This window comes from Tenrec ecaudatus, chromosome 10 (assembly GCF_050624435.1).
Source record: "Tenrec ecaudatus isolate mTenEca1 chromosome 10, mTenEca1.hap1, whole genome shotgun sequence".
NCBI lineage: Eukaryota > Metazoa > Chordata > Mammalia > Afrosoricida > Tenrecidae > Tenrec > Tenrec ecaudatus.
The window spans coordinates 79,757,042-79,783,936 of NC_134539.1; the positions used below are offsets into that span (position 1 = coordinate 79,757,042).

The window sequence follows — 26,895 nt, forward strand, 5'->3', positions numbered from 1 at the left end:
CAGGACGTGCAGCAGAATGCCTGGCCAAAGAGAGGGCTCAATAAATCCAGTACCCCAGAGGCTCAGCATTGACCATGGGCATGATGAGTTGACCATGTGCACAAAGAGTTTAGAGGCACGAAGCGGGGCAAGACAACTGGAGCCAAAGACGCCACTACTGTGTGTCCGTGTTGAGTTACTCACAGTGCCATTCTCACACAGGGCTTAACCAACCTCTCCATCTCCACAATCTGTGAGATGATACATAGGTGGGCCGGTGGAAAATGAGGCTCCCAAAGGACAGGGAGACTTGGACATGAAGCTTATCAAATTCAGGCCAAATCATCATCATATCACCTGCCCAACTTACCTCAGGATCACAGAGAACAACCCAAGTAAACGCTCATGAGAACGCTACAAATGCTTCTCAAATCTAAAATAGCACAAGTGATTACAAATCTAAATTTGTGATCTGACCTGCCTACCATCCTTCCCAGAGCGGTACTCCCAAACGGCTTCTCCTCTGCTGCCCCCCACTCCACTCCGGCCCCGACCTACCTGTCCAGCTGCTCAGGCCAGAACCCCCGGGGCCAGCTGTGGTTCTTTTAGACTCTTAGGCTCCTGCCGACTCTACCTTCACAACGCTTCCTGAAGCAGTTTACACCTCTCCTTTCTAACTCCCATCTCCTCCCCAGCCAAGGCCAGGGTCACTGTTGGTGTGGACTGCACCAGCGCCTCTGGACCGGCCCCTCCTCTGTTCTAGTCCGTTCTCCACAAAGGTGAGACTGGCATCCTCTACCCCCCCTACCCAGCACCTTGGGGATGAAATTGCATGCACTCTGAACATAATCTCCACCTCCCTACATGACCACCCCTCTTCCTCCCGTCCACATTGCATCTTTATTGTTTCTCTGCCGCCTTCAGCCACAGAGGTAGACAGACATGTATCTCGTAGTCTCTTCAAACAGCATGCTCGTTTCTGCCTCAGGGACTTCACAAATACGCTCTGTGCTTGGAATAGCCTTCTCCCCTTAGGATGCTCATATGGCTCCTGTTCACCACACTCCCCTGGGACACAAGCATCGCCACCTGGGGGAAACCTTCCCTTAGTCCCAGATAGGCAAAATTCCCCATGGCACTCTGTACTCTGAGTACTTCTCAGTACTCTGTACTCAGTGATTTGAGAATTACCCGTTTCTACCTGTGCTGGTCACTAGACTGAGTGCCGAGAAAGGCCGGGCTCACGCTGGCTTATCCACCTCCACATCTCTGGCGACTGGCACAGTCCTGGCACACAGGAGATGCTCCATCACAGGACGGAAGGGCAAACTACCACTGCTGCCACCACCAGGGGCTGCGAGGGCTGGTTTGGTTTCACAAAGCTTCACCAATGTGTCCAGTGAGCCCAGGTCAGACGACGTCAAGCGCAACTTCCCTCCAGCCCTTCTCCCATCTTAAATGTGAACTCAATTACTGATCAGGTTGACACGAAACCAGAATAGATCAAGAGACAAGCTTACTTTTGGTGTCCAGTCCGCCACGGTAGCCGGTCCAGCCCTTTAGAGTGATTGTGTCACCAAGAAGATTTAAAAATTTTTGAAAAGCTTCACTTCCAATTTCTGTAGGAAAAGACAAAGTATGAGGACAGTCTGGCTATCAATAAGGCCTTGGTTTTCTTTCTTTTTTTAATCATTTTATCGGGGGCTCATACAACTCATCACCCATCCATCCATTGTGTCAAGCATACTTGTACATTTGTTGCCATCATCATTCTCAAAACATTTGCTTTCTACTTGAGCCCTTGGTATCAGCTCCTCATTTTCCCTCCTCCCTTCCCGCTCCCCCATGAACCCTTGATAATGTATAAATTATTTCTATTCTGTCATTTCTTACACTGTCCAACGTCTCCCTTCACCCACTTTTCTGTTGTCCACCCCCCAGGGAGGAGGTTATATGTAGATTCTTGTAATCAGTTCTTCCTTTCCACCCCACCCTTCCAGTATCGACACTCTCAGCACTGGTCCCGAAGGCATCATCTGTCCTCGATTCCCTGTTTCCAGTTCCTACCTGTACCAGTGTACATCCTCTGGTCTAGCCAGATTTGTAAGGTAGAATTGGGATCATGATAGTGGGGGGAGGAAGGAAGGAAGCAAGGAAAGTTGTATGTTTCATTGTTGCTACACTGCACCCTGACTGGCTCGTCTCCTCCCCACAACCCTTCAGTAAGGGGATGTCCAGTTGCCTACAGATAGGTCTTGGGTCCCCAATCTGCACTCCCCCTCATTCACAATGATTTGATTTTTTTTGTTCTTTGATCCCTGATCCCTTTGACACCTTGTGATCACACAGGCTGGTGTGTTCTTCCATGTGGGCTTTGTTGCTTCTGAGCTAGATGGCTGCTTGTTTACCTTCAAGCCTTTAAGACCCCAGACGCTCTATTTTTTGATAGCCGGGCACCATCAGCTTTCTTCACCACATTTGCTTATGCACCCGTTTGTCTTCAGCGATCACGTCGGGATGGTGAGCTTCATGGAATGCCAGTTGAATAGCACAGAGTGTTCTTGCACCGAGGGAGCGCTTGAGCCGAAGTGCCTTCATTTTCTACAGGGACATTGCAAGCACTTGGGAACTAAGTGGGCTCAACAGATGTGTGCTGTAGGTCAACAAGAGTCTATTCTCTCTTGGGGGCTGAAGGTCACGCAGAATGTTTCTGAAATTCCATCCCAGGACCCCAGAGGGAGGAAACGTACAGCACCAGACTAACCAACCTTCCCACGGCCAGCCTGGGATGACAGAGTCGGCGGCTCTTTGATTTGCTTTAACTTCCCCGTGCTCCAGACAAGGGCAGACTGATAGAGGCCCCTAAACGGCCACTCCAAAGCTCCTCAGACCCCAGCTGCTCACCACAGTAGGATGGAGCATATTGCATTTGAGGACTGTGTGACACCGATTGACCTTGGTGTCCTCCAAGACACAGTCTTGAGTCTGCAGGACTGGGGACTCATTCAAGGTATTTCTTTATGGCTAAAGTCTTCATCACTTCCCCCTGCCCCCGCTAAACACTCCGTCACTTACATGGATACATGTTACAGCGTTGGTAACCACACGCACACACAGAGAAGTATCCTCTGCTAACCTTTCTGTGCCTTTCAAAAGGACAGTCGTGCTCTGTTCTCCCCCCCACATTTACCCCGCCTTCGAGTCCCGCCACACATCCACTGGAACATCACCGTTGCTGCAGGACTGTGAACTGAACTGGAGCCTTCAACTCTTGCACCCCTCCCGTTCTACTGCCTCCATATTTGGCCGACCCCCCTCTTATAGAGCTTTCCTTGCTCTGCTCTCAAGTTAAGATGTGTACACCCTCCAGTTAGAAATGCACCCCCTTCACCCACTGGCTCAGCAAAGAATGCTTGTTTAATGTCAAAAGCTTTCCTTGCCTGTTTGTAACAGTGGCCGGCTAGGGGATCGACCTACTCCACTGACCCAGAGCCCTGTGGGTGACATGTCAGACTGCGAGCCGCCAGGTCAGCACTTCAAAAAAATCAGCTATTCCTCGGGAGAAAGATGAGGTTTTCTTCTTCCGTAAAGATTTAGTCTTGCACACCCACAGGGGCACTTCTCCCCTGTCTTCTGGGCTCATTATGACTCAGAATTACTCAGTGACAGTGAGTTTTGAGTTTCATGTCTTCCAGATTCCTCTGTGTCCTGCCGTGTCACCCAGTATTCCTTTGAGTGTCTGTACCATGCTTGGTCATTCGTTCTTCTGCTGACGGGCACGCAGGTCGTTTTCATGTTCGTGCTATTGTGAATAGTTCTGCGGTGAACATGGTTGTGCCCGTACCCGGTCATGTCACGGTTCTTCATTCTCCAGGTGTGCACCACGTAGTGAGACTTCTGGGCCATACGGTGCTGCTATTTCCAACTTCTTACGGAAGCACAGTCCCATCTTCCACAGGGCTGCACCGTCTCACAACCCCACCAGCAGTGCATGAGGGCTCCAGTCTCTTAACATCTCTGCCAGTGTCTCGTCGACCCTTGCTATGAATGAGGAGCCCTGGTGGTGCTGAGGGTTAGGACTCAGGCTGCATGGGAGAAAGGCGAGGCCGTTTGTAAAGATTGACAGGCCCCCAAACCCGATCAAGGGTTGCTGAGTTGGAATCGACTTGGTGCAGTAGGTTTGCTTTAGTTTTAGTGTTAGGGCGAGATAACCTCATTGTAGTTGTGATTTCTAGCTCTCTAACGGGTAAAGAGGAGCGGACACAGAGAGAACGCCCTTCCCTAGAGTGGGTTCCCTGCACTCAGACTTCTAACCTAAATGGAGAGACCCTCAGCACTCTCTACTCAAGACACACGCCTGGCCATCCGCTCCAAACTTGACATCAGAAGCTTCAAACAAGTAAGTCTGTACCAATGTTCATTGCAGTACTGTTCCCAGTCCCCCAGAGTGAAAATAATTCCAACAGCTGAGAGGGTAAATGACAGGACGTTAGAGACATATGCACACACACAAATATGAGCTACATGTATATATGTGTGTACGTATACACACAGGCACCAGACTAGAAGACTTTTTAGACATAGCACTTTTGATGCATATTCTGAACCCTGGAAACATTAGGCTGCCTGAAATAAGTCAGACACAAAAGGAACCATGTGGCATGGTCTCACCTATCTGAGGTGTCTAACTAGGACAATGTTTACTCGTGGCTACCAGGAGCTGAGGGTGATGCTGCCAGGTTAGCGTTGGACTGCTAACTGCAAGGTTGCTAGTTCAAGCCCACCGGGCATTCCGCAGGAGAAAGATGAGGCGGTCAGCTCCTGTAAAGACATAGGCGCCGAACCCCTGCAGAGCGTCACTAGGAGGTAGAATCTATCTGACGGCAGTGGGTTTGGTTTTGGGGGTCTAGGGGCTGATGAGAGGAGGGAATGGAAGCTAGTGCTGGAGGGGTACTGAGAGTCTGTCTGAGATACAGTTTTTGGACATGGATAGTGTTGATGTAGCATGATATTCTGACTGTAATGGCTAGCACTGAACTGTAAACCCATGTGTCGTTATGACGGCAAACATTTTGACATATACATTTATTATGTAGCATAGACGCATTACATGACGAAGGCACCCAAGGCAGAGCTTCTTTACATTACCATTGCTGAACATTTCATCATCAGTCAGCTGTCCATCTTTGGCGAAAAGAACCCCAAACTTGAAATTCACAGAGCCCTTATGTTAAGACAAGGAAAGCCGTTAAAATGAATGTTATCACCACAGCCCAAGCAGTTATGAGATGATTTAATTATTCCCATGCAGCATTTAGGAAGCCAAAACTTCAGGCACCAGAAAGGATCCTCCGCCAGATTATTCCTCCCTCCTTCTCAATTTTAACCTGTGTTAACATGACCGCTCCTCTATCCTTTATTTTTTAATACAACTTATAGCTGAAGCTATACACATTTATATGAGTTCATTCACTTGCAATTCCCCCCCCCCCCACTAAGGGCATCTGCAGGGTGCAGGTTCATTCTGGGGCAAAACACTGCTCCATAGAAATGGTCCTCGGGACTCAGGATCGGCATCATCTTTGACCCTGCTCCCCATAAACGGTCCAAACCCCAGTCAGTTACAGAGAGCCAATTGTAATGCAAAGCGTAACACAACAATTTTATGCTGATATCTTGTGGATTCTTTTAGAAACAGAAATGAAAATTATAGGCAATTTGTACTAAAAACTCCTTTCCCCCAATGCCTAGACATGCATTCTCAAAAAATCAAAACAGATGTGCAAAGGGGCGGGGGGGTGGGGGAGGCAATCTAAAAGTAGCTAGTACAAATGTTCAGTCTCCGGCCCTCCACTGGAAACGCTGGATTAAAATCTGATCCTGTGGGAATGCTAAACACCGCATGCAGGATAGGAGATACTACAGAGAAGGGTGGAAGAAAAATAAACGGGATCGGGGAGTAGCTCTGAGGGTTTTAGTGTTAATGCCCACCCTCCATCAACTGGGAAGTGAGTTCATGTGTTTTCAATGCCCTTCTGCGTGCCCGAAGTATTTAAAATCAACAGCAGCAGCATCTAGAAAACAAAATGTGGTGTTGGAAAGGAATTAACCTTAGCCAAGTTGTTGGGCTCCCTGCCCCCCAGGCAAGGGGACACTTGCTGATCCGTGAAGGAGTAGACAAGGAACTAAGAGATATAAAGAAAGCACTGGGCAATGGGTCAGAAGAGGCATGCCGGGGCAGAATTCTAGAGTTCACGACTGCTGCATCTGGGAGAATTAAACTACAAAAATCTAAAGGCTAGACTGTAGACTAAACACTGACTGCCCACAAGAGGCCCAAGGGTCAGCTGCACCTTCATCATTAGCAGCAGTTTCATTACAGTGGTTTCCTATCCCAAATGAAGTATGATCCCTCCACCTGGAACTCTACAGCTCGGAATACAACCTCTTTCCTATCATGCGGTCTCAGCTCAACTGCCAATTCTCAGAGGCCTTTACGGATCTCTCAAGATAGTTGCCTGCCCCTTTAATTGGTAGTGCCTCATCAGTTTCCTTCATAACGCTATTCACACTCTGATTCATTCGCTGAACGTACATAGGTGTGTTTCTAACAATAGAACGTAAGTCTTATGAAGGAGAGATCACACACGTCTAACCATTGAGCACCCCCTCACCCACCCCCAGTACCGACCATGGCACTGGGCGCATTGAGGATGATGAACAAGCATTCATGCATATATGATGGTGTGCATAATGGGAAGAGAAACAAAACGAGTCAGATAGAATTGGTTTTTTCACAAGTCTATCTTGCATCTTTACGATCACCTCTTTTTCACAAAGCAGTATTTGGTAAAGTTCTTAGAATTATAGTAGAGATTTTTTTTAAAACCTACTTTAGGGTTCTATAGTTAGTCATTTTTATGTCTCTAGTTTGGAAATGATGACAGCAACGTCTTCAAGAATCTGGTGTGTCTTCCCTTCTCAGTGGTCCCTTAAAAACCACCTACAACCGTTTGGGTTATTGACAGATGGCCCTCTTAGAACAACAGCGCATGTGTTAACGTAGTGGTTCTTGACCTTGACCATCGGAATCACCTGGAGGGCTTGTTAAATACAGAGTCCTAGGTTCGATGATACAACTGAAATGATAGAATGTGCATGTCCAACAGTTCTCGGGTGCTGCTGATGGGGGCTCAAGGATGCCCCAGTGGGAACCATTGGACTTAAGGAACAGACAAGGAGGTTGTCAGAGGCCTCGGATCTGATCCAGTGGAGTTGAAAGCTAGTAAGCCAGTGATGAGTCCTGAATAGACTGTTAGCACTTGAAGGTATGTCCTGGGCCAGTGAGTCCTTTCGTTTCACAGATAGGACACCTGGGTCCAGGGGAAGCGAGAGATTTACAGGAACTGTAGGATTGGAGCTGGCTCTCAGGTCTTGTGACATTTGACCTAGGGCCCGTTCCAATATCATGCCATATTCTTCTCAAGGCCGTCATGAGTTCAGTGAAAGCCGAGAGCCAGAAGCAGAGATTGGGGCCCCCCTGCTGCCTGTTTGCTGGCCAGACCTGAAAGTTTTATGCGTTTGCTCTGAGGTTGGCCATGAATCCTACAGCTTCAGGTGTCACCTCCAGAAAGATTGTGCTGCACGGCCTTCAGCGTCCATCACGAGTTGTCAGGATCCTTCTGAAGCACTACCAAGTCCCCGAGCAATGGAGGGTTTCAGAGAGGAGTCGTTCAGGTACTGTGGACCCAAAGGGCTAAGTTCTGCGAAGGTCACTAACAAGTAGGGAGATTGTGTGTCCAGGTTTGCCAGGACAGTCCTGGCTTCATCTATTTCATTTGTTGTCCTCGTGTAATTAATGATCACTTTCAAAAGTGTCTTGGCTTAAAGAATAGCTTATATGGAAGCCTCTCCTGCTTCCGGTGTCCACTCCAGAAAGCCTGGTGCTGCAAGGGCTTATTAAGGACCCGAAACTCCCGAGAAGGCTTAACACGGCAGTAAAGATTGAAATAAGATTCTGCTCTGATGGCGGGCTTACATTTTAGAGGGGGTAAAACAGGTAATAAACTAACAAGTGGATAAAAATATTGTAGATAGAGTGTCCAGGGAAACTTTCTTCTGAGCAATATTCTAATCTAGTGAGGGTGTGAGCCAGGGGGTCATCTAGGGAAACAGGAGGCTCCCGAGGGGGAGAAAGTTAAAACAAAGAAGCGAATATAGTTCGAACAGAGAGCTAAGAGGTAACAGAAGTCAGGTCAGGCAGGTCCTTACAGGCCATCATAAAAATCCTGAGCTTTGTGCAGAAGGGGAAGCTGTAAGACAATTTTGAGCATGGGGATGAACTGATGTGTCATGTGTTAAAACATCCATGTGGATACTACATGAGAAGCAGAATAAAGGGTAAGAGTTAGGGAGACATCACATGGTCTAGGCAAGAGATGGGTGGGGGAGGGTGCAGTATCATAAAATTAGAGTGGTCCGGGTAGAAGCACCGAGAAGGGTTGGACTACGGAGAGACGTTTGAGGAGGAGTCAACACAATGGACTGATGCCTTAGATTGGGGGTGTGAAAGAAGGAAATTAAACATTTCCCTAAGTTGAGTCTAAGCAACTGAGAGACTAGTACCGTGGTTTACTGAAAGGCATGATATGTATACACTAAATTTATTTAATCAATGGACTACTGATGATTTTTGGATATTTTCCTATATTAGTCACATACTCAGAAAATGAAATGCATTTTGTAAAAAAAATGGGAGTCAATAGGCAATAGAAACATGCAAATAGAAAGGGTATCTTGTGCATCAAGAGATAAAGGTGCAGATACATGTGTTAGGCATAAATGATCTATCTTTAATTTAATGAAAATTTAAACTGCATTACTCACAGGGTTAAATTTTGTGTGTTTTTGAGAAGATTTCAGTTGTTTGATTGTTTTAAAAATATCTGTACAGCTAGCCACATAAAAATTCTGAAATGTATCTTCAACGACAAGTCAGTGGAGTCTTAGTGACAAGGGATTCAGAGTTCAAATCCAGGTGGTAGTTTGGCTGAAAGAAGAGGGGAAGCTCTTGGGGAAAGTGCTGGGGGTGGGACAGGGAGGGGCGGCATTTACATTGAGGCGGGCCCAAGCAGAAACAAATATCTCTTTATAACTACTCACCTCCTGTTCTTCAAGAACCAGCAAGTCCTGTTAAATAGAGTTGTAAAAGTTTACATGCACGCTTAAAGGCAGTCTTTGAAAAAAATTGTGGTGAATTTACACATACCCAAACATGCGTCAACAAAAATAATACTTCTATGTGACTTTCTTTGGTTTACCCGCTTTTATGTTAACACATTTTGAAATTGGTAATGAAAGTTGATTATGGGACCTTTCTTCAGAAAGAAAACTCCGATCAAAGCCATGAAAGTCTTAGAATTCTTGCCCCTGTAACCTGCCCGCCCATGACTCAGGCCTCCCCTGAGAGACGCGCGGAGGAGCGAGCTTTGGGTTATGTTCATTTGTGGCTTCGGGATCTTGGGTGACATGTTCAGAAGCGGTAGCCCTGCAGTCTGTACCGCGTTGCCCATGATGCTCCACGTCACGTGTCTCAGGGTTTTGAAATGTTCTTGTGCCCGAGAGAGTGAGCTACGTTCTCTGCTCGGCCCGCTTCCCGGTCTATAATTGTAGCCCCGCAGGCAGAATTTCAGCTGGCACTGGTGTTTCTTAGTCCAGTCACATTGTTCTTGATGCATGCAAAACTGTGATCTTTCATCTGGGGGCTGGCACGGATGCTTCCCCCCATACTGGAGTAAATGGAACTTGGAAGAGGCTTCCCCGCTCCTGAAAGCGCGTTACACGTTCAGAGTTAGTGCTATGTCTCCACAAGGGGCCCGGTCATTTAGGAAAGGCGCACTTTACCACAACCGTCGGGATGGAAAGTTGATGGACGGCAGTAAGAGAAGCAGCCGTTCACCCTCGGCTTTCTCTCTCCGTTTAAAACGAGTTTACCAGGCTGGGGCTGCTGCGGTGTGAGCCCCAGGCTGCTCACGGCGAGGTCGGTGGCTTGAACTTGCTAGTCACTCCCCGGGAGAATCATGAGGCTGCCAGCACCAGGGACGAGCTATTGTCAGGAAAAGCGTAGGAAGCAGCTCTCTCCTGTGCTACAGAGTGGCTGTGAGCGGGAGCCAACCTGATGGCAGGGGCTGGGTTGGGCGTTCATGTCTATTGCACATGGCACCTGGAAGTACGTGGTCAAGAAAAATATCACTACAGGACAACATCTAGACGCAGACCAATCAGAACCTTTCTGCTCAGTGGACAGATGGCCTGTTTATAACAGGGATGGCTTTCTGGACACTCCCCCTCTGGGGCACCCGGCACAGTATTGAATATGTAGAAAAGCTCAATCATCACATCTTTTAAGAACTTAATGAAAAACCGTCTCTTCTTCCTTCCACACGATGCTGCACCTCTGAGCAGAAGAGTGGCTTGGCAGCTACTGAGACCCAAGGGTGAACGGCTGCTTCTCTTACTGCAGTTCATCAACTTTCCATCCCGACGGTTGCGGTAAAGTGCGACCCTACTGGGCCGAGAGCCGTGCTGTGTACAGTCCAGGTGTCTCAGCAGCGACCATGCCTCAGGATCGTGCAGCAAACACTTGAAAAATAGATCCCCTTCTCCAGAGAGATCAACCCACTGCAAGCACGGCAGTTGGTTCTAACGCCCAGCGGGCGAGTCTACTCTGTACCCGAGATTCAGACTACAGGTGAACTGTCGGCTCTGTGCTAACACTGTGATCGATTTTATAAAACTTTGAAATTAGGAAGCGTAGAATGTTCTGTTACCTTTTGTATCTCAGGATGAAAAATTTCTCTGGGACCTTTCTCAAATTTGTCCAGATTCATGGCACTGAAATAAAACAGACACTGAATGAGCTACAGCATAGAGGAAATGTAAGTCATATGGGGCCAGGATCCATTCTTCAGACTCGCTACCATTTCTCTAGAACTGGAGTCCCCATAGTGCCTGGCACAAGGAGAGACATATGAACAAGTGAGCAATCAAGGAACAGAGGAGAGCAAGCCCACATCACCTTGTAATCGTCCCTTTGTGATACTCGTGTAATGAGGGAGGAAGGGAGAGGGCAATGGGGAGCATCTGTGTTGGGCAAAGCTGACCAATCGCTAAGGCTCTGTTATTTATTGCTACTTACATGGTAACGACACAGTGACATGTGATGGAATGTGCCTGATATTTATTTCTTCCTTTGGCAGTTTCTTTGCCATTCTCGGCAAAAGCTTGTCCTTAACAAAGTTTGTCCTAACAGTTCTTTTATACTTCAATTTGGACGAGTTATATAATTTCCTTGAACCTAAGTTCCTCTTGCGATAAACAAGGTGTGTGAACTATATAAGCGTAAGACCCCTGTGGGCTAGGTGTCAGTATTTGTAAGTGAAAGGCTGACGCCTATTGAGTTCTTGCTATTTGCCGGGCACAGAGCTAAATGTTCGAATACATGGATTATCTCGTCTATGAAGAAAGAGCTATCTTATTTTTATTGTAAAGATAAAGAAATTGAGGTTCAGAAATGTTAAAAGACTGGACCAGGAGCACAGGCTGGTAAGGAACAGTGCCAGGAACTGAACCCAGGCTTACCTGCCACCATCGCGTTTATGTTCAAACTTCCTTCTTCAGCATGCACGTCCATGACTATAGCAAGAGAAGGTAACAGCTTTTCTGCTATCAAGCAACCACAAAAGTTTGAACCTTCCACATCTTTAAAATGTTTTCTTGCTGTAACTTGCTCCGGCTACAGGTGGCAGACTGAAGGGCTAAGGGTTTGCTCATCGAGCTAAGCAATTAGTGTAGGGAAGTGTCTCATCTTTCTGTTTACAGAGGAATGGAGATGGAGCAAATTCTTTAGAGGACAAAAATTCATGGGATCCTGTAAAGCCCATAATTCAAAGTATTAAACTCAAAGCAAGTCGAGATTCACGGCACCCCTCTGTTTGGGCACCCGTCAAGCCTGGGACTGAACTCCACTCCAGAGCTCACCTTTCAGCCAAACACTCGACAGGTCTACAGGGTAAACAACACCAGTTGGAAGGTATGCATCCCTGAAAACCATCAACCACACAGGATCAAGTGAGCAGCATGCCCTGGGACGAGCCTCAGAGGCCAGAAGATAGGAAGGACCTGGAAAGAAGGACAGATGTTCAAGGCAAGCCCAAGGAGCGAGCGGGAAGAGAGCGGCTGCATTGTGAGGATTGCAATCAATGACATGCCATGAAATACGAATGGACTGTTGAACAGATCATCGATTTGCTCTCAAACTTGCACCTAAATCACCACTAATGAGTTTTTATTTTAATTGTGTAACATTAATAAAATAGATTAATTATATACGTAGGCCAAGAAAAGCATTAAAAGAGAACAAAATCAATTTTATTAAAAATGTTTATGGCTCCCGAGAAGCAGCAAGATCTTTCTGTGCTCAATAAAAAACGGCAACCTCTTCATTTGTTTATTTATGCTTTCTTAGCTCAGGGTCTAGACTCCTGGGGGGGGGGGCGATGCCAAACAAACTGGACGGCGAAGACAGACAGGAGACGGTTGCTGCAATCTGGAGGCCAATCAAGCTCGACGGTGAACGGTAGAAATGTTCCTTCTTATCTCAATGCCCTTTAATCAGCAGGATGCAATCTGAAGCTGACAATCAAATTCGTCACTGCCAGACACTTGGTGGTCAGCATGAGTAGGCTGTATTATCTGAGGACACTGGTAACTGCGCCTACCAAATAGAGGAAAATCCCATAAAGAGGAGGAAGTCAGCATCGCACTCCGGCTCAGACCTGGACTCACACAGGTTGAGCTTCACATCTCAGCTCTGCAGGCTCGTTGGCTGAGAAACCTTGCTCAGATCTCTCTCTCTCTGAACGTTGTATTCCTCAGAGGCAGAATGGAGCTCCTAACAGGTCCATTCACAGAAATGGTTTAAAGATTTCAGAACAGAATCCAGCAAGGTGCCTGACAAACAGAAGCTACTGTTATGACGCTGTGACATCTCAGCTGGGGACAGAGCAGCAGGCTCCACCCAAGTAGTGGGAATCCCCCAAGGAAGGCTGACACCCAAGCCTGGGAGAGGCGAAAGAGGGAGGCGGCGGGAAGGGGCACAGGAGGCTGAGCAGAGAACAGCCAGGTGTTTCATTTCACTTTCTGTTTGGTAAAGAATAAGCACATCCTCTCTCAGAGAGGCCTTTGCTGACATCTGGATTTCTATTTCAGAGTAGAAAAAAACACACAGAGAGGACTAAACCCCCTTTACTGAGTCTCTGCACAACAAAAGACTGAGCACATACAAGAAAGAAAGAAAGAAAGAAAGAAAGAAAGAAAGAAAGAAAGAGCAGGCAAGCAACACAGCATGGGGCGGTGCTTAGGAGCGAGCCTCCAGAATCGGGCCTCAGGTCCAACACGCACCAGCCGTGTAATCGTGGGCAGATGGCCCCTCTCACTGAGCCTTCATTTCTTCACCTGAAACATGGCAAGAATAAAAGTCCCTGCCTTATAGGGCTGCTTTCAAGCCGACCTGAGGTGAAGCCCATGAAGTGTGCAGTGAAATGTCTGGAGCACAGTCAAGGTCAGCCCCAGAATGCCCCCTGGAGAGAAACTATAAAGGCCTTCCACCCTGACCCCTGGGGATACGTTGCTCCTGCTGAGTACTCACCTTAAGATGGACCTCACAGAGAGCGTTTTGGTGGGGCTGTAGGGAAGGCAGATTTTCTGGGTACCCTGGAATTTCAGAACACGGAATTAGTGTGAAATTCAGCAATTTCTGTCTATGAATGAGCCCTGCCTGACCATTGAAAAAGAAATCATATAAAAAATCATAACCTGTCTTTCTCATGTTCTCCAGGGGTCATGTCTCTGAATAAACACATTATAGACTCGGGGGCAGGGGGGAGAATCTTACACACTGTTTCAAGAAAAAAAAACATTTCAAGAAGACTGATGTGAGGGTCCACAGAGAATCTCACCGTCACTGTATTCAACAACTTATCACCCTCCCAGTGGCTTGCCTTGTTCCATGATTTCCACCCGTCTCCCTCTGGTTGCATACTATCTTTCCTTTCACCCAAGCTACCATCTGTCTGCACGCTGAAGCCTAGGCCTTGACTTTTTCTTCCCTCCTGTCCCCTCCCACCTCTGGGGCCCATCGCGGTCTTTTCACTTATAGTGTGAAAACCTTTTCTTGATTAAAATAGCAACAAAAACAGCAGCCTCCTGCCATAGTTGTCTTTTTATGACGGACGGATTTCACACGGAATCACGTCTTGCAATTCCCTGTATGTCGCCAAGCGCCTCACACTTTCCTCCCTGTTCTTTAACGCTGCGCGGTGTTCCACAGCTTATCCACCCATTCGTCTCTGACGGGCATCTCGCCCGTTTCCATCTTCCTGGGCCTGTGCTGTCTGTGCTCTGGCCCTAACTCTGTAGGGCGCACGCCCAGTAGAGGACTGCTGGGCGACAGGGCGCTTCTATTCCCAGTTGTTCGGGGAATCACTACACCCCTCTCCACAGCGGCTGTGCTGGTTTCCAGCGCCCCCAGCAGTGGACGAGGGTGCCAGTCTTCACACCCTCTCCAGCATTTGTTGTTTTCTGTGTTTGAACTCTGCTCTCAATGCCGGAGCAGAGCGCTATCGCATCGTTTTCATTTGCATCTCTCCCATGCCAGCACAACATCTTGTTCGGTCTTGAAAGCACCTGCCATGAACCTCTTCCTCAACATTGATGGATTTAGGACATTGCTCTCCACGCACCGACCGGCTGGTCCTCGGGGCCTTCGGTGCTGCGGCGAGCAGATGAGCCGTCTGAACCAGAGGAAAGGGGTCTGGGCTCTGAGCCAAGTACCTGATGAGCCTCCAAGATCAGAAGAAGAAATCAGTCTCCACAGGGCCCATGGGACCTAAACGTGCTGCGGAACTAAAAGTGACCTGGACTCACCGTTTGTATATTTACATGGATCTGCATTTATTTATTTAAAGTCTGCTTCCTCCTCTCTCAATGAGGATCCACTTGACTAACTCACAAGACGTGTCCGGTCAGTGATCGCTGAGTGAAAGGGAGAGAACCCAGAATTTCCTGGGCGATTCAGACCCACACCCCAACCAACGAGCACAGAGGAGTCCCATTGTTTTTATCTAATTTCCAAACAAGCTGTGGTCCAGATTTATAATCCCCAGAGGATTTACACTATATGGTTATCAAAAGCAATTGCTATCCGGTCCACATTTAAAACGTGCTTCCTAACATGGACTATCAATTGAAGCGGCCTCACAAACAGCGAGGGAAAGTTGTGACTGTTGTCCCAGGAAGCAGCCAACGAAGCAAATATGACTTTTCTCTGTTTTTCAGTGCACATCTGAGCCCATCCGTCTAAGGCCCACCAGCGGCAGCTAAAGGGAGCTCCTGAACCGCCTCAAGTTCACGATCACTTTGGATCGACTTTGGATCGACGCCACCCCACAGCCTGGAGCGCCTGACCACCTCACCCCGCTGCAGGCTGGGGCGCAGAACGTCTTTACAGGTGAGCACTGGATTGGTGAGAGCCCTTCTTATGGCCCCTTCATTCACCAAGGGAGTGAAGCCAGCCTTTCTTTTTAGAGAGTGTGCTACAGAGATTTTTAAGAAATTCAAGAATAAAAGACTATTCCGAAAGGGACACGCGTTCTCAAATTTCCTGAGTTCCACTAGTGACACCAGGTTCCCTCTGCGGCCAGCCTACATCGCAATCATTTCTGTGGGAAGCCAACCTGCAGTGAAGAGGTAACTCTTGCTCAACTCCTACTTTCTTTTTGCCCTCATAAATACACACGGAGCAGTTTTAAAGAGAAGCCAAGGGCAGACTGAGGAGGGAACGCACGGAACAGGCCACAGAAGGATTCAGAGCAGCGCTTGAGTGGCAGTACCATCTTCATGAGCGACCGTTATGGCTGTACACTCCAGGCTCCTGAGGTCGTGCATATGCATTTTTCTTCACCACAATGACAGGCTTCCTCTCCCCAGCCCCTCCCTCTGTGGCTTTCCAGAGTCACTTTCCAGTTAAAAGTCCAGCGCTTTGGGGCAGAACCACACAGTGCATGACGGGCAGAGTCGAGTACGTATGAGGCAACTTGACAGGAGCCCAGCAAGGAGGACACGAAGTGCCTATCAGACACTACTGCACTGATCTACAAGTGCTTATGGGCCAGCGGTTCTCAACCTGTGGGCCGCGACCCCTTTGGGGGTCAAACGACTCTTTCACAGGGGTTGCCTAAGACCATTGGAAAACACATAAATTTTTCACGATATATAATTACATATTGTTGTGATTAATCATTATGCTTTAATTATGTTCAATTTGTAACAATGAAAATACATCCTGCATATCAGATATTTAGATTATGATGCCTAACAGTAGCAAAATGACAGTTATGAAGTAGCAACGAAAATAATTTTATGGTTGGGGGGGGGGCCACCACCACGTGAGGAACTGTAGCACAGGGCTGTGGCACCAGGAAGGTCAAGAACCCCTGGTCTAGACAGAAGTGTATACACAAGGCCAGTGTCGACAAGGGTGCTACCGTGATATCTCTGAGTAGGTAGATTTTGATCTTTTTTAACTTGCTGTATTGTCTGGATAGAATTTTCACAATACATATGGATCTTTTTTTAAAAGTAGTTTCTGGTGTGTTTGGAAGAAACACAGCAGTTACATGCCAGAATGTTTAAAGTAGAGTTATATGTTTAGCTCTATTTCTGTTTCATAAGCTGGCAAACTGTGAGCACACAGGAGGCGGGAGGGCTGAGTCATATACTTCACCGGGGTTTCCCACGCCTCCAGCACTAGTTTGGGGCCAAGAGGTACTTTGACTCCTTCTGCCGATATTCTGGGTTGAGTTTTTTTCAGTTTCACACTTGCCTTCAGCAAATACGTACTCAGTCCTGGGTACATCATTTTGGGAACAGTTCAGAGGTTTGGGATGAAGACATGGACACTTCTCCATAGAAGGGGACTGATAGTCATTCTGTCCAGCCCTGTAGTGCCTTCACAGTGAGCCTCCACTTTAAATGATGGGGTTTAAGTCCCACCACCTTGTTTTCTAACGCCGACTAAGAGTCGGTCATGCGTTTGCATTCTCATGTCTGGAACACTCTGCGCCCTCTTATCGCCCGTATGTGCCGGTGCTCTTTATCCTTCCGATCTCTGTTTAAATGTCACTTCCCCAGAAGCCTTTACATGACCCAAAGCAGGCCAACCATAGCATTCTCTATCTCTGCTTCCTTCATAGTGCTGATCACAATTTGCAACAAAGACACTATCTTTGGAAAATAAACATAAATAGATCTCGCTCATCCATCCCCCAGCACACATACATTTTGTCCCATAGAGTAGTGGTTACACATTGGGCTGCTAAGCACACGGTCAGCAGTTCAAAACTACCGGCTGCACCATGGGAGAAAGAAGAGGCTTCTAGTCCCGTACAGAGTCCCAGTCTTGGAAACCCGCAGGGGCCGTGCTGCCCTGTCCTTCAGAGTTGCCATGAGTCGGAATTGACTCGATGGCAGTGAGGCTATTTTTTGGTTTTCTTCCCCGCCCCAGCACCTGGCAACCATCCCAGGTGAGGAGGTGGTGACTGACACTTCCTGCAGAAAGAAGACAACATTGAGAAAGCCCATCTCCGAATGGCACGAGAAGCGGGAAACAAACTGCTCTCTCAGTGGATGTGAAAGGTGGGAAGCTTAGGGGTAGAGGGGCTTGTCTCCAGCAAACACCTACGCCAAACAAAAATTAGATGGCTATGCCACAACCAAGGGGTGGCAAAGAAATCAGACACCCATTAGACACCTATGGGGGTGCTCAGACCAAGGTCACCTACACAAAGGGGGAAGTCAACCTGGGCACACACTAGGTGGTAACAACATCATATCACAGGTGTGCCTGAACTCCGCCACTAAGATTGGCCAATACCCTCAACCACGCCCCCACGCCTGACCCCAGCGGGGATAGGAGGAGATCAATAGCACAGACCGAGGGCAGGAGGCTCTCTTGCAGGTCGGAGGGCGAAAGCACTCCTGTGCACGTGCTGTGCACTCAGGGCTCGCACTCTCTCTTCCTGTTTAGGTTCCTGGACTCCTCTTTTGGGTCTGTGGACTCCACTTTCTGGCCATCGTCCCCTCTCCCCTGAAGCAGCCCTTCTGGTCGTGACCTCTCCCACAGCCCCTACCGTGCGGCCTTGCACGCTTTCCAGAGACTGCACGGACTCCCTGACACTTTATCATTGGAAACTTGCCCTTTCCCCGAACAAAAGGTACTTGGCTTTGGAAAAGTGCTTCTGCCGTGTGAATTCTTTCAGCATTGAGAAGCAAGAACGGAGGAAGCCATCCTGGAAACCTAACAGAAGGAGGTGAGAAAGGTGACAGGAAGGCCAAGGGGTTCGAGGCCACAGTGCTTGGCATCATATCAAGATGCGCGGGACCCAGAGGCATTCCGGAGGCAGGCCTTGAACGAAGAGCTATGTATCAAATATGACCTGGAGGCACTGACAATAAAACGTGGTCCAGCCCACTTTGAAGACGCAGCCTTGCCCTGGGATCTTGAAAGTCCACTTTTAACACTGCGAGGGCAGTCTCTCAGCAGTAAAGGCCGAGAGATGACAGCCTCTGGCTTGAAGCAACACTGCCACCCCCTCCCATTTTCCCCAGCCAGCGGGGACGTGCCCTAAGGGCTTCTGGGAGGGTCAGAGACTAGAGTCCAGGCTTCACAATGGTAGGGTGCTAGGAGTTGTAATCAACCCAGTGACAGATTGTGAAGTGCTTTGAAGGACTTCCTAACAAGTGGCGGGTGGTTGAGACTATGGACTTCGGGGCATTGACCCCAAGGCCAGAGGAACTGCTTGTGCTTCTGTGGTTGCTGGTTCAGAGAGCAGACCAGCTCCTTGGCGGAGACCAGCAAAAACCAGCGAAAACCCCAAGGACCCCATGCGGACCCCAGGCCCTCTTCTGCCACTAGGATATCTCATCAACTCTCTCCCCATGCTCCCAAATAGCAACTTCCAGAGGAGCAGTAAGAGGGGGTAGAAATAAGAAAGACTGATTGTTTGCTCAAGAGAGACTGCCATCCCAAAGAGAGTATTTACATCAGAAGAGACTGGAAACGAAATAAGTTAAATATAAAACAGAAAGCTTTGGACGGAGGCACTGTTATTTTTCAATAAGAGAAAAGACTACAGACCTGCACTTGGGAAAAGAAAAAAACAAGGACTTGCAGTTTTCAGTGTTCTGAACCTGCTGCATCCACTTTGCTCAAGCAGCGCTAGGGCGATGGAAAACTGAACTCCAGGACAGCGGCCCGAGGAAGGCGGGAGCCGCCACAACGCCTGTTTTTTGCCGACCGTTATTCATGAGTAAGATGTAATCATTTCACTTTCACAGTAGTTTTTACTTAACACCTGCCTTAGAAAACTTTCCGAACCACATAGGAAGATTCTATATAAGTTTTCCATACATTCCCACGAGTTTGGCTGCTGAGCTGGAGACGGCACAGTCGACACTTGGAGGTGAGTATTGGTGGTTTTTGTTCATTCCTTCGACAGATAGCGATGGGGCTCCTTATGTGCTGGCTCTGGGCTAGGTGGGGGGGATACTGAGAATAGAGCAGACTTGCCCTCTCCTTTTGAGGGAACTCATAATCTAGGGAGACAAGAAGCTTGAGTCGAAACCAAAGTTACATCCACAGGGGCTTCAGAAAGGTCGTGGAAGAGTGGAATTCAAAGACAATGGAATCTCTTCATGAACTTCTGAAGCACTATCATATAGAAGACAAGGAGTCCTGGTGGTATAGTGGTTAGGTACTGGGCTGCATTCCACATTGTCGCAGCTCGAAACCACCAGAAGTTCCCTGGGGAAAGATAGGGCTATTCCCGTAAACAATTAAAGACTAGGAAACCCACAGCGGGGTGGCTGTGAGTCAGCATTGACTTGATGGCAGTGAGTTTGGTTTAGTTTTGGTTTTACAGAAGATGAGAACTTGGCCAATCAGACTTGGGTTCTGAATGGTCTGCCGTTTACTGGCATAAGGCTCTGGCCAGGCCATTTAATCTTCCTGGGCTCATGTGACTTCTACTGCACCTAGCATATACAAAATAATCAATGAATGTTAATTCTTATAATGAGTTCAGGTATACCAGTACCTTATTGTAACGTTTATTGGGGCACGAAACAGAACCAAAGATTCAATTGGCAAAGTTTTAGAAGCAGGCTTTATTGAGAAGCTTGCGGGCGGGTTCAGGGTATTGAGCCATTGAAGCCGTGCCGGGAAAAATCCTGGCAGCGTTTTTATGCCCACTGCTGGCAGGCACAGCTGGGAAGGATCAAAGCTGGGGAGGATCTGTGCACACAGGTGCTTCAGAAGGGTCATAATCTTATCTATATGTCAAGGACAGATGGAGTGACCATATCTTCAAAGAACGGCCTGGCTTTGGGGATGTTTGGTTCTCAGAACTTGCGGTTTTCAGCGAGGGGAGGGGAGGCCAGTGAGAGGTGAGTTCTGAGAGTTAAGGTGGAGGCACCGAACTCAAAATGGAGTCCCTTGTGCCAAGACCAGCCACTTACCATTACTATTACTATCCATGATATTTACAAAATTTCCATACAGTTAATTCTGTCTCAGGAAAGTTTTCTGGGCTTTTCAAAATTATTGCTTCATTGCTGCTATAAGTGAGGGGACTTAAAAAAGTCTATGGAAAAAATTCCATTATCTCATAATGCTACTTTTCCAGGAACTTTTGAAATCCCCTTGTATGTATGTATGCATGCACGCGGCTGTTTTTTTAAATTATTTAAAATTTTTTCTATATTATCTCTTTTGCAAAAAGAGCTACATAGTAATTTTGGACACATTATGTCCCACAGGGCAGTTCTACTCTGTTCTACAGGGTTGCTTGCTATGAGTCAGAATTGACTTGATGGCAGTGCTTGAGATGTAGTTGAGATAAAACTCAGCAGGCAATTATGAAAATATTGGATTTCAACAAATGCACCCAGAAAATGGGACTACCAAACAAAACAGCTAACACTTCTCAGTGTAGTTACATGGCTTCCCTATCAGATCCTGTACTCACCAATTCAAGACGAAAACCTCTTATCCATTAGGCTTCTAATTGGTTTACAATTGTGGGTTTTCAGACAAGATCTCATTTAATGTAATGAGACCCTTAATTGTCACCATTCTGTAAGCTACAGTCTGACACTTTCCCTATCTTGAAATGACGAAAATGAGGTTCAGATGCACTAGCAATTTTCCTAGATTCATACAAAATGAGCCTGTTATGGAGGTGATATGAACCTAGTTTGCTTGACTCCAAATCCTTTGCTCTTTCTAGGGCATTATATTGTCTCTGTAAAAATCCTCGTCAGAAAAGGGTGGAGGTGTGTGTGTGTGTGTGTGTGTGTGTGTGTGTGTTTGGGGGGAGGGGTCAGGGAGGGGGATTCCAAGAGAAGAACATAACAAGGAAAGATGAAAGTCAGAGATGGAATACAAGGATTACTAGAAAGAGAATTCAGAAAAGAAGCCAAAGAAAACATCATTAGCTGAAGAAAGCTAGGTTGAAAGGTCTTTCTACCAACTCACTGACCCAAACTCAATGTCCAGAGGCGCCCGGAGGCAGAGCAGCATCTGGTAGAGTCTGGAGCTGGTCTCCGGCCACCTGGATCAAAGGTGCTAACGGTGAAGCAAACTCTAGGCGCGTCGATGGGCTGATGGGCTGCTTGAGTCCCACCACCTGGGATGCGTTTTCTGACTCATAGCAAGTCAACGCTCTTCTGATACATCGTGTTTCTTTTAGTTGACAATAAACCTATTTCTCTATTTTATTATTCGAAACAGCTAAAGATAATGACCACAGTGGATGTCCGAGGAAACTCCCAAAAACGACCTGGAGTAGCTAAAGCAAATGCAAGAAAGGCAGTAAAAGAGTTGAACAGGAGATTTCAAAGGGCAGCGTGAAAGAAAGAGCTAGAAAGCCAGAAGACAAGAATATAGCTGGCATTTCTCAAGCTGAAAGAACTGAACAAAAATATTCCAGCCTTGAGTTTCAATATCGAAAGATCCTATGGGCAAAATATTGAATGATGCAGGAAGTATCAAAAGGTGATGGAACGACACAACAGATGTATGTATGGATTGTGATAAGAATTGTACGAGCCCCCAATAAAATGATTTAAAAAAAACTTGACAAGAAAATAAAAAGATGATGGAAGGAATCCACCGAGTGACGGTACCCACAAGAATTGGTAAGTGTTCGACCATTCCAGGAGGTAGCAACGGAGTAAGAACCCATGGTGCTGCGGGAAGAGGCTCAAGAGGCACTGACGGCATTAGCGAAAATTAAGGTTCCAGGAGTTGAAGGAATCCCAGTAGAAATGCTTCCTTGCTGGAAGCGCTTCTCTGTACAAAGAACTCAGAAGACAGCTACCTGGCCAACTGACTGGAGGAGATTTACTTTTGTGATCTTTCAAAGGAAAGCTCACCCAATAGAGTGAGGAAATTATCCAAAAATATCACATGCAAGTAACATTTTGCAGAAGATAATTGGAAATAGTTGCAGCAGTGCATCGACACGGCATAGGGATATTATTGCTGATGTCAGATGGAGCTTAGCTGGAAGCAGAGAATACCAGAAATATATTTACTTGTGTTTTATTGACTCTGTAAAGGCATTCGACTGGGTGGATCGTAACAAACTGTGGATAACATTGAGAAAAATGGAAATTCCAGAACAATTCCTGGTCTCGCATAGAGCTTGTACACAGACCAGGAGGAGTCATTTGAAGGGATAATGTATGGTTTAAAATCAGGACAGGTGTGCACCAGGGTCGTCGCCTTCCACCGTACTTACTCAATATGCATTCTGAGAAAGGAATCGGAGAAACTGAACTACATGAAGAAGAAAACCGCATGAGGATTCGAAAAAGGCTCATTACAAACCTGCAATATGCAGCTACCACACATTTTTTTTTTGCTGAAAGCAAAGAGGACTGTAAGTACTTACTGATGAATGTCAAAGACTACAGCTTTCAATATGAATTACAACTCAGTATAAAGAACACAAACAAACAAAAATCCTCACAATTGGACCAGAAGATAACATCATGATAAACAGGGAAAGGTGCAAGATGTCAAAAACCTCACCTTGGATCTGTAATCAATGCTCAGAAATAGCAGTCAAGAAGACTTCTTCACAGTGTTAAAGAGCAAAGACGGTATTTTGAGGGCTAAGGAATGCCTGATCCAAGCCATGGTATTTTCAATTGCCTCAATTTATATATTCAAGAGCTAGATGATGAAGCTGGGACATGGGGGAAGAATGGATGGTTTTGAATTATGGTGTTGGTGATGAATATGGAACATGACATGCGGCCAGAAGAACAAGCAAATCTGTCTCGGGAGAAGTATAGACAGCGTGTCTCACGTGTTTGGGGCGTGTTTTCAGGAAAGATCAAACCCTGGAGGAGGACATCATGCTTGGGGAAGTGAGGATTATTGAAAACGAGAAAGACCCTCCAGGGGATGGAGTGACCCAGCGACTACAACCTGGTGCTCAAGTTTAGCAATGGTTACGAGGATGGTGTACACCTGGGCAGTGTCTCATTCAGTTATACCCAAGGTTGTTAAGAGTCAAAACCAACTCAAGAGCACTTAAAACCAATAACCAGGTTTATGAACTGATACACTTTATAAACTATAGCTCTGTATTTCCAAAGGCCAGCTATCGAGGGACTTTTGCATGTCTGATTGTTGTTGTTGTTGTTGGCTGCCGTCGAGAATCAGGCCCTACTCACAGGGATCCTGCGTACAACAGAATGAAATGCCACCCTGCTCTGCGCCATTCTCCGAGTCCTTCTTATTTGAGCCCATCGTGGAAGCCACTAGGTTAATCCATCTTGCCCAGGATCTTCTTCCTTTTTATACCGTCCCTCTTTACCACACAGGATGCCCTTCTCCTGGGACTGGTCTCCTCTGATAACATGGCAAGGCACGTGACACAAAGTCTCGCCATCCTTGCCTCTCAGGAGCAGTTCTTCCAACACAGGTCTGTTGGTTCTTCTGGCACTCCATGGCACTTTCAATACTCGTTGCCGCCACATCGATCCATTTTCAGTCTTTCTAATTCAACGTCCACTACCACACACACACGGGCATTTGAAAGTAACATGGCTTGGGTTAGGCACCTCTTAGTCCTCAAAGGGCTACATCTTTGCTTCTTAGCACTTTAAAGAGGTCGTGTGCAGCAGATTCACCCAGTGCAATGCCTAGTTTGACCTCTTGACTGCTGCTTCCATGAGCATTCATGAGCATTGATTGTGGGTCCAAGCAAGACAAAATCCTAGACAACTTCAATCTTTCCTCCATTTATTACGAGTTACCTACTGGTCTTCAGGTGCGATGCTGTCTGTGATACGACAATATCTATCTTCACACAAGGAAATCCAATCACTACAACTATTCTTCAAATTTATACATCAACTGGTAGAGCTAGTGATACAGAAATCGAAGAGTTCTACCAGCGGCTTCAGTCTGACATGTTTGATTGGTTCTGTAAAGAGAGAAAGTCGCTGTGAATCAGGTTTGAAGGCCCCGCCTCTGAGCAGCGCTTACAACCTTGGAATGCCCAAATTCCAAGAACTCCATGGAAAGGCTTCCCTAAGGCACCCTGCCAACAACGCTGCTTCAGCTTTGGAACGACGATGACACGCAAATGCAAGACAAGGTTACTTACTGTTTTCCGCCAAAGAATAGCACGGTATTGAGGGACACGCTGGTTGTTCTGATCAGAAAGGGTCACAGACAAAAAGAAGGGGCTCTTTTCGGCATCGTTCCCAATGTAATTCTGGTGGACTGGAAAAGACACAAGTTTAGAACAGTGAGAAGGAAGCTGGATCTCCAATGCAGAAGTAGTAGTGGGCATTTCCGGTGCTAGCCAGCTCTGCTCACGTGATCAAGGAGCAATCACCTCAACCCGGCCTTGAGAGAACCTGATCGCTCTACACTAATCACGGCCCCCCTTCTCCTGGCTAACAATCGGGATTGGAATAAATGTGTGACTCATTTCTGGCCAATGATATAGGCAAAATCTGCCAAGTGGCTTCTAGAAAGATTTCTTCACTCCCAAAGGTGTCCTGGAATTATTGCAACCACCTTGTGACCCAGAGCACGGCCAACCCAAGGGCAAAACTGTCCGGCAGAGGATGAGGACACAGAAGAAGAGAAAGAACTTGGGCCCCTGGCGGCCTCACTGAGCTTCTGGATCTACCAACCCTGGAGCCTGCATGCCATCTGGATTTCTTTTCATGCCTCTTGTTGTCTAAACCAGTCGAGTCCGGTTTTCTACTGTGGCCGAGGTACCATTGGTATGCCTGAATTTTACTCCGAATTCCCCAGTGCGCTCCAGCGCTGAGGAAAACGAGAACCTTCTGGCTAATTTCTTTCTCCCCAAATGCTTCCCCATTCTCTTCCCCTAAATAAATCATGCTTTGCCAAATAAACGGACTTCTCATAAACATATAGCATTAGATGAAAACAAATCATTTGGGTCTAATCTCTATACATCAATGCACTGGCCTGATAAAGCAACGCCTCTCATTTTGGTTAGTTTTTCTTTCCCAATATCTTGTGTCACTAACCACTCCCCTGTTTACACCTTTCAATTCTGTCCTTCACTTTATAGACACATACAGTTACTAATGACCAGCAGAGCTCATTGAAAATTCTCTTAGGCAGGTCCTAGTAATACCCTTACTTGGCAGACATGGAAATTCAGAGTACCTCACTGGTCTCAGGGCCTTTGGTGAATAATGGCAGAACCAAGCCTCAAACTCATTCTGTAAGCTCCATGAGGGGAAGAGTCCTGATTGCATCCTGATGCTGAAGGTGCCATATCACTGTGGTAGTTAGGGATTATGTCAACTAGACACTCCCGTCTAGCATGGACTCAAAGCTGTCAATCAAGTCACAGCCTGATGCCATAAGCCTTTCATAAGAGTGAGGGACTCTGGGAACTGTTCTCTCGCTGCCACTTTGCCTTACTCCTTGCTGGGACTCCGCTGGAACTCTTCCTGCCTCCAGACGTGGCCCCCACCGGCCTGGGAGCACCCTGCTTCCTGGTTCTGCTTTCTGTCTCACTGGCAATGTGGCTACGTGAGCCTGAAGAGGGACTTAGGGACTTGAGTTGGACCGGGCTAGGATGTCCCCTGGATATGTATAATTACTTCTTCAAAAATTTTTTAACAGTTTTGTTGGCATATAATTCACATATCATGATATATGTAATACATATAATTACTTGATATAAAGCTCTTTCTTACACATAGATGAGTGTCACTTGATTTGTTTCTCTAGGTAACCTGGTCTAACACAATAAATATTTGTTGTTAAAGAATAAATGACCAGAGCCTACAGTTTATCACCTCTCACTCTCTGCCACATTCCTGGAATTAAGTGAGGACCCCACTGTAAGTAGGGCACTTAGGACCACCTCTCACTCTCTGCCACATTCCTGGAATTAAGTGTCGACCCCACTGTAAGTAGGGCACTTAGGCCCACATCTCACTCTCTGCCACATTCCTGGAATTAAGTGTAGATCCCACTGTAAGTAGGGCACTTAGGACCACCTCTCACTCTCTGCCACATTCCTGGAATTAAGTGTCGACCCCACTGTAAGTAGGGCACTTAGGCCCACATCTCACTCTCTGCCACATTCCTGGAATTAAGTGTAGATCCCTCTGTAAGTAGGGCACTTAGGGCACTGAGTGTAGAGCTAGCTGTGTTTCCACCTGCAAATTCATCTCATCTTTAAGTCACTTATTAAGATGATCTAACAGCCCTAATTGCCCTTC

The 26,895-nt window shown here is 47.0% G+C and overlaps 1 protein-coding gene across 1 annotated transcript in view; it reads right to left on the reverse strand.

Annotated features, from left to right (window-relative positions):
- Nucleotides 1-26,895, reverse strand: part of GARNL3 (GTPase activating Rap/RanGAP domain like 3) — a 167,321-nt gene that overhangs the window by 61,609 nt on the left and 78,817 nt on the right. Inside the window, exons 5-10 of the mRNA XM_075559100.1 lie at nt 24,780-24,898; nt 13,688-13,752; nt 10,809-10,872; nt 9,142-9,168; nt 5,128-5,203; nt 1,500-1,598 (exon numbers count right to left, since the gene is read on the reverse strand). Of these exons, the coding sequence (XP_075415215.1) occupies nt 1,500-1,598; nt 5,128-5,203; nt 9,142-9,168; nt 10,809-10,872; nt 13,688-13,752; nt 24,780-24,898 (450 nt within the window). The remainder of the gene's footprint in view (nt 1-1,499; nt 1,599-5,127; nt 5,204-9,141; nt 9,169-10,808; nt 10,873-13,687; nt 13,753-24,779; nt 24,899-26,895) is intronic.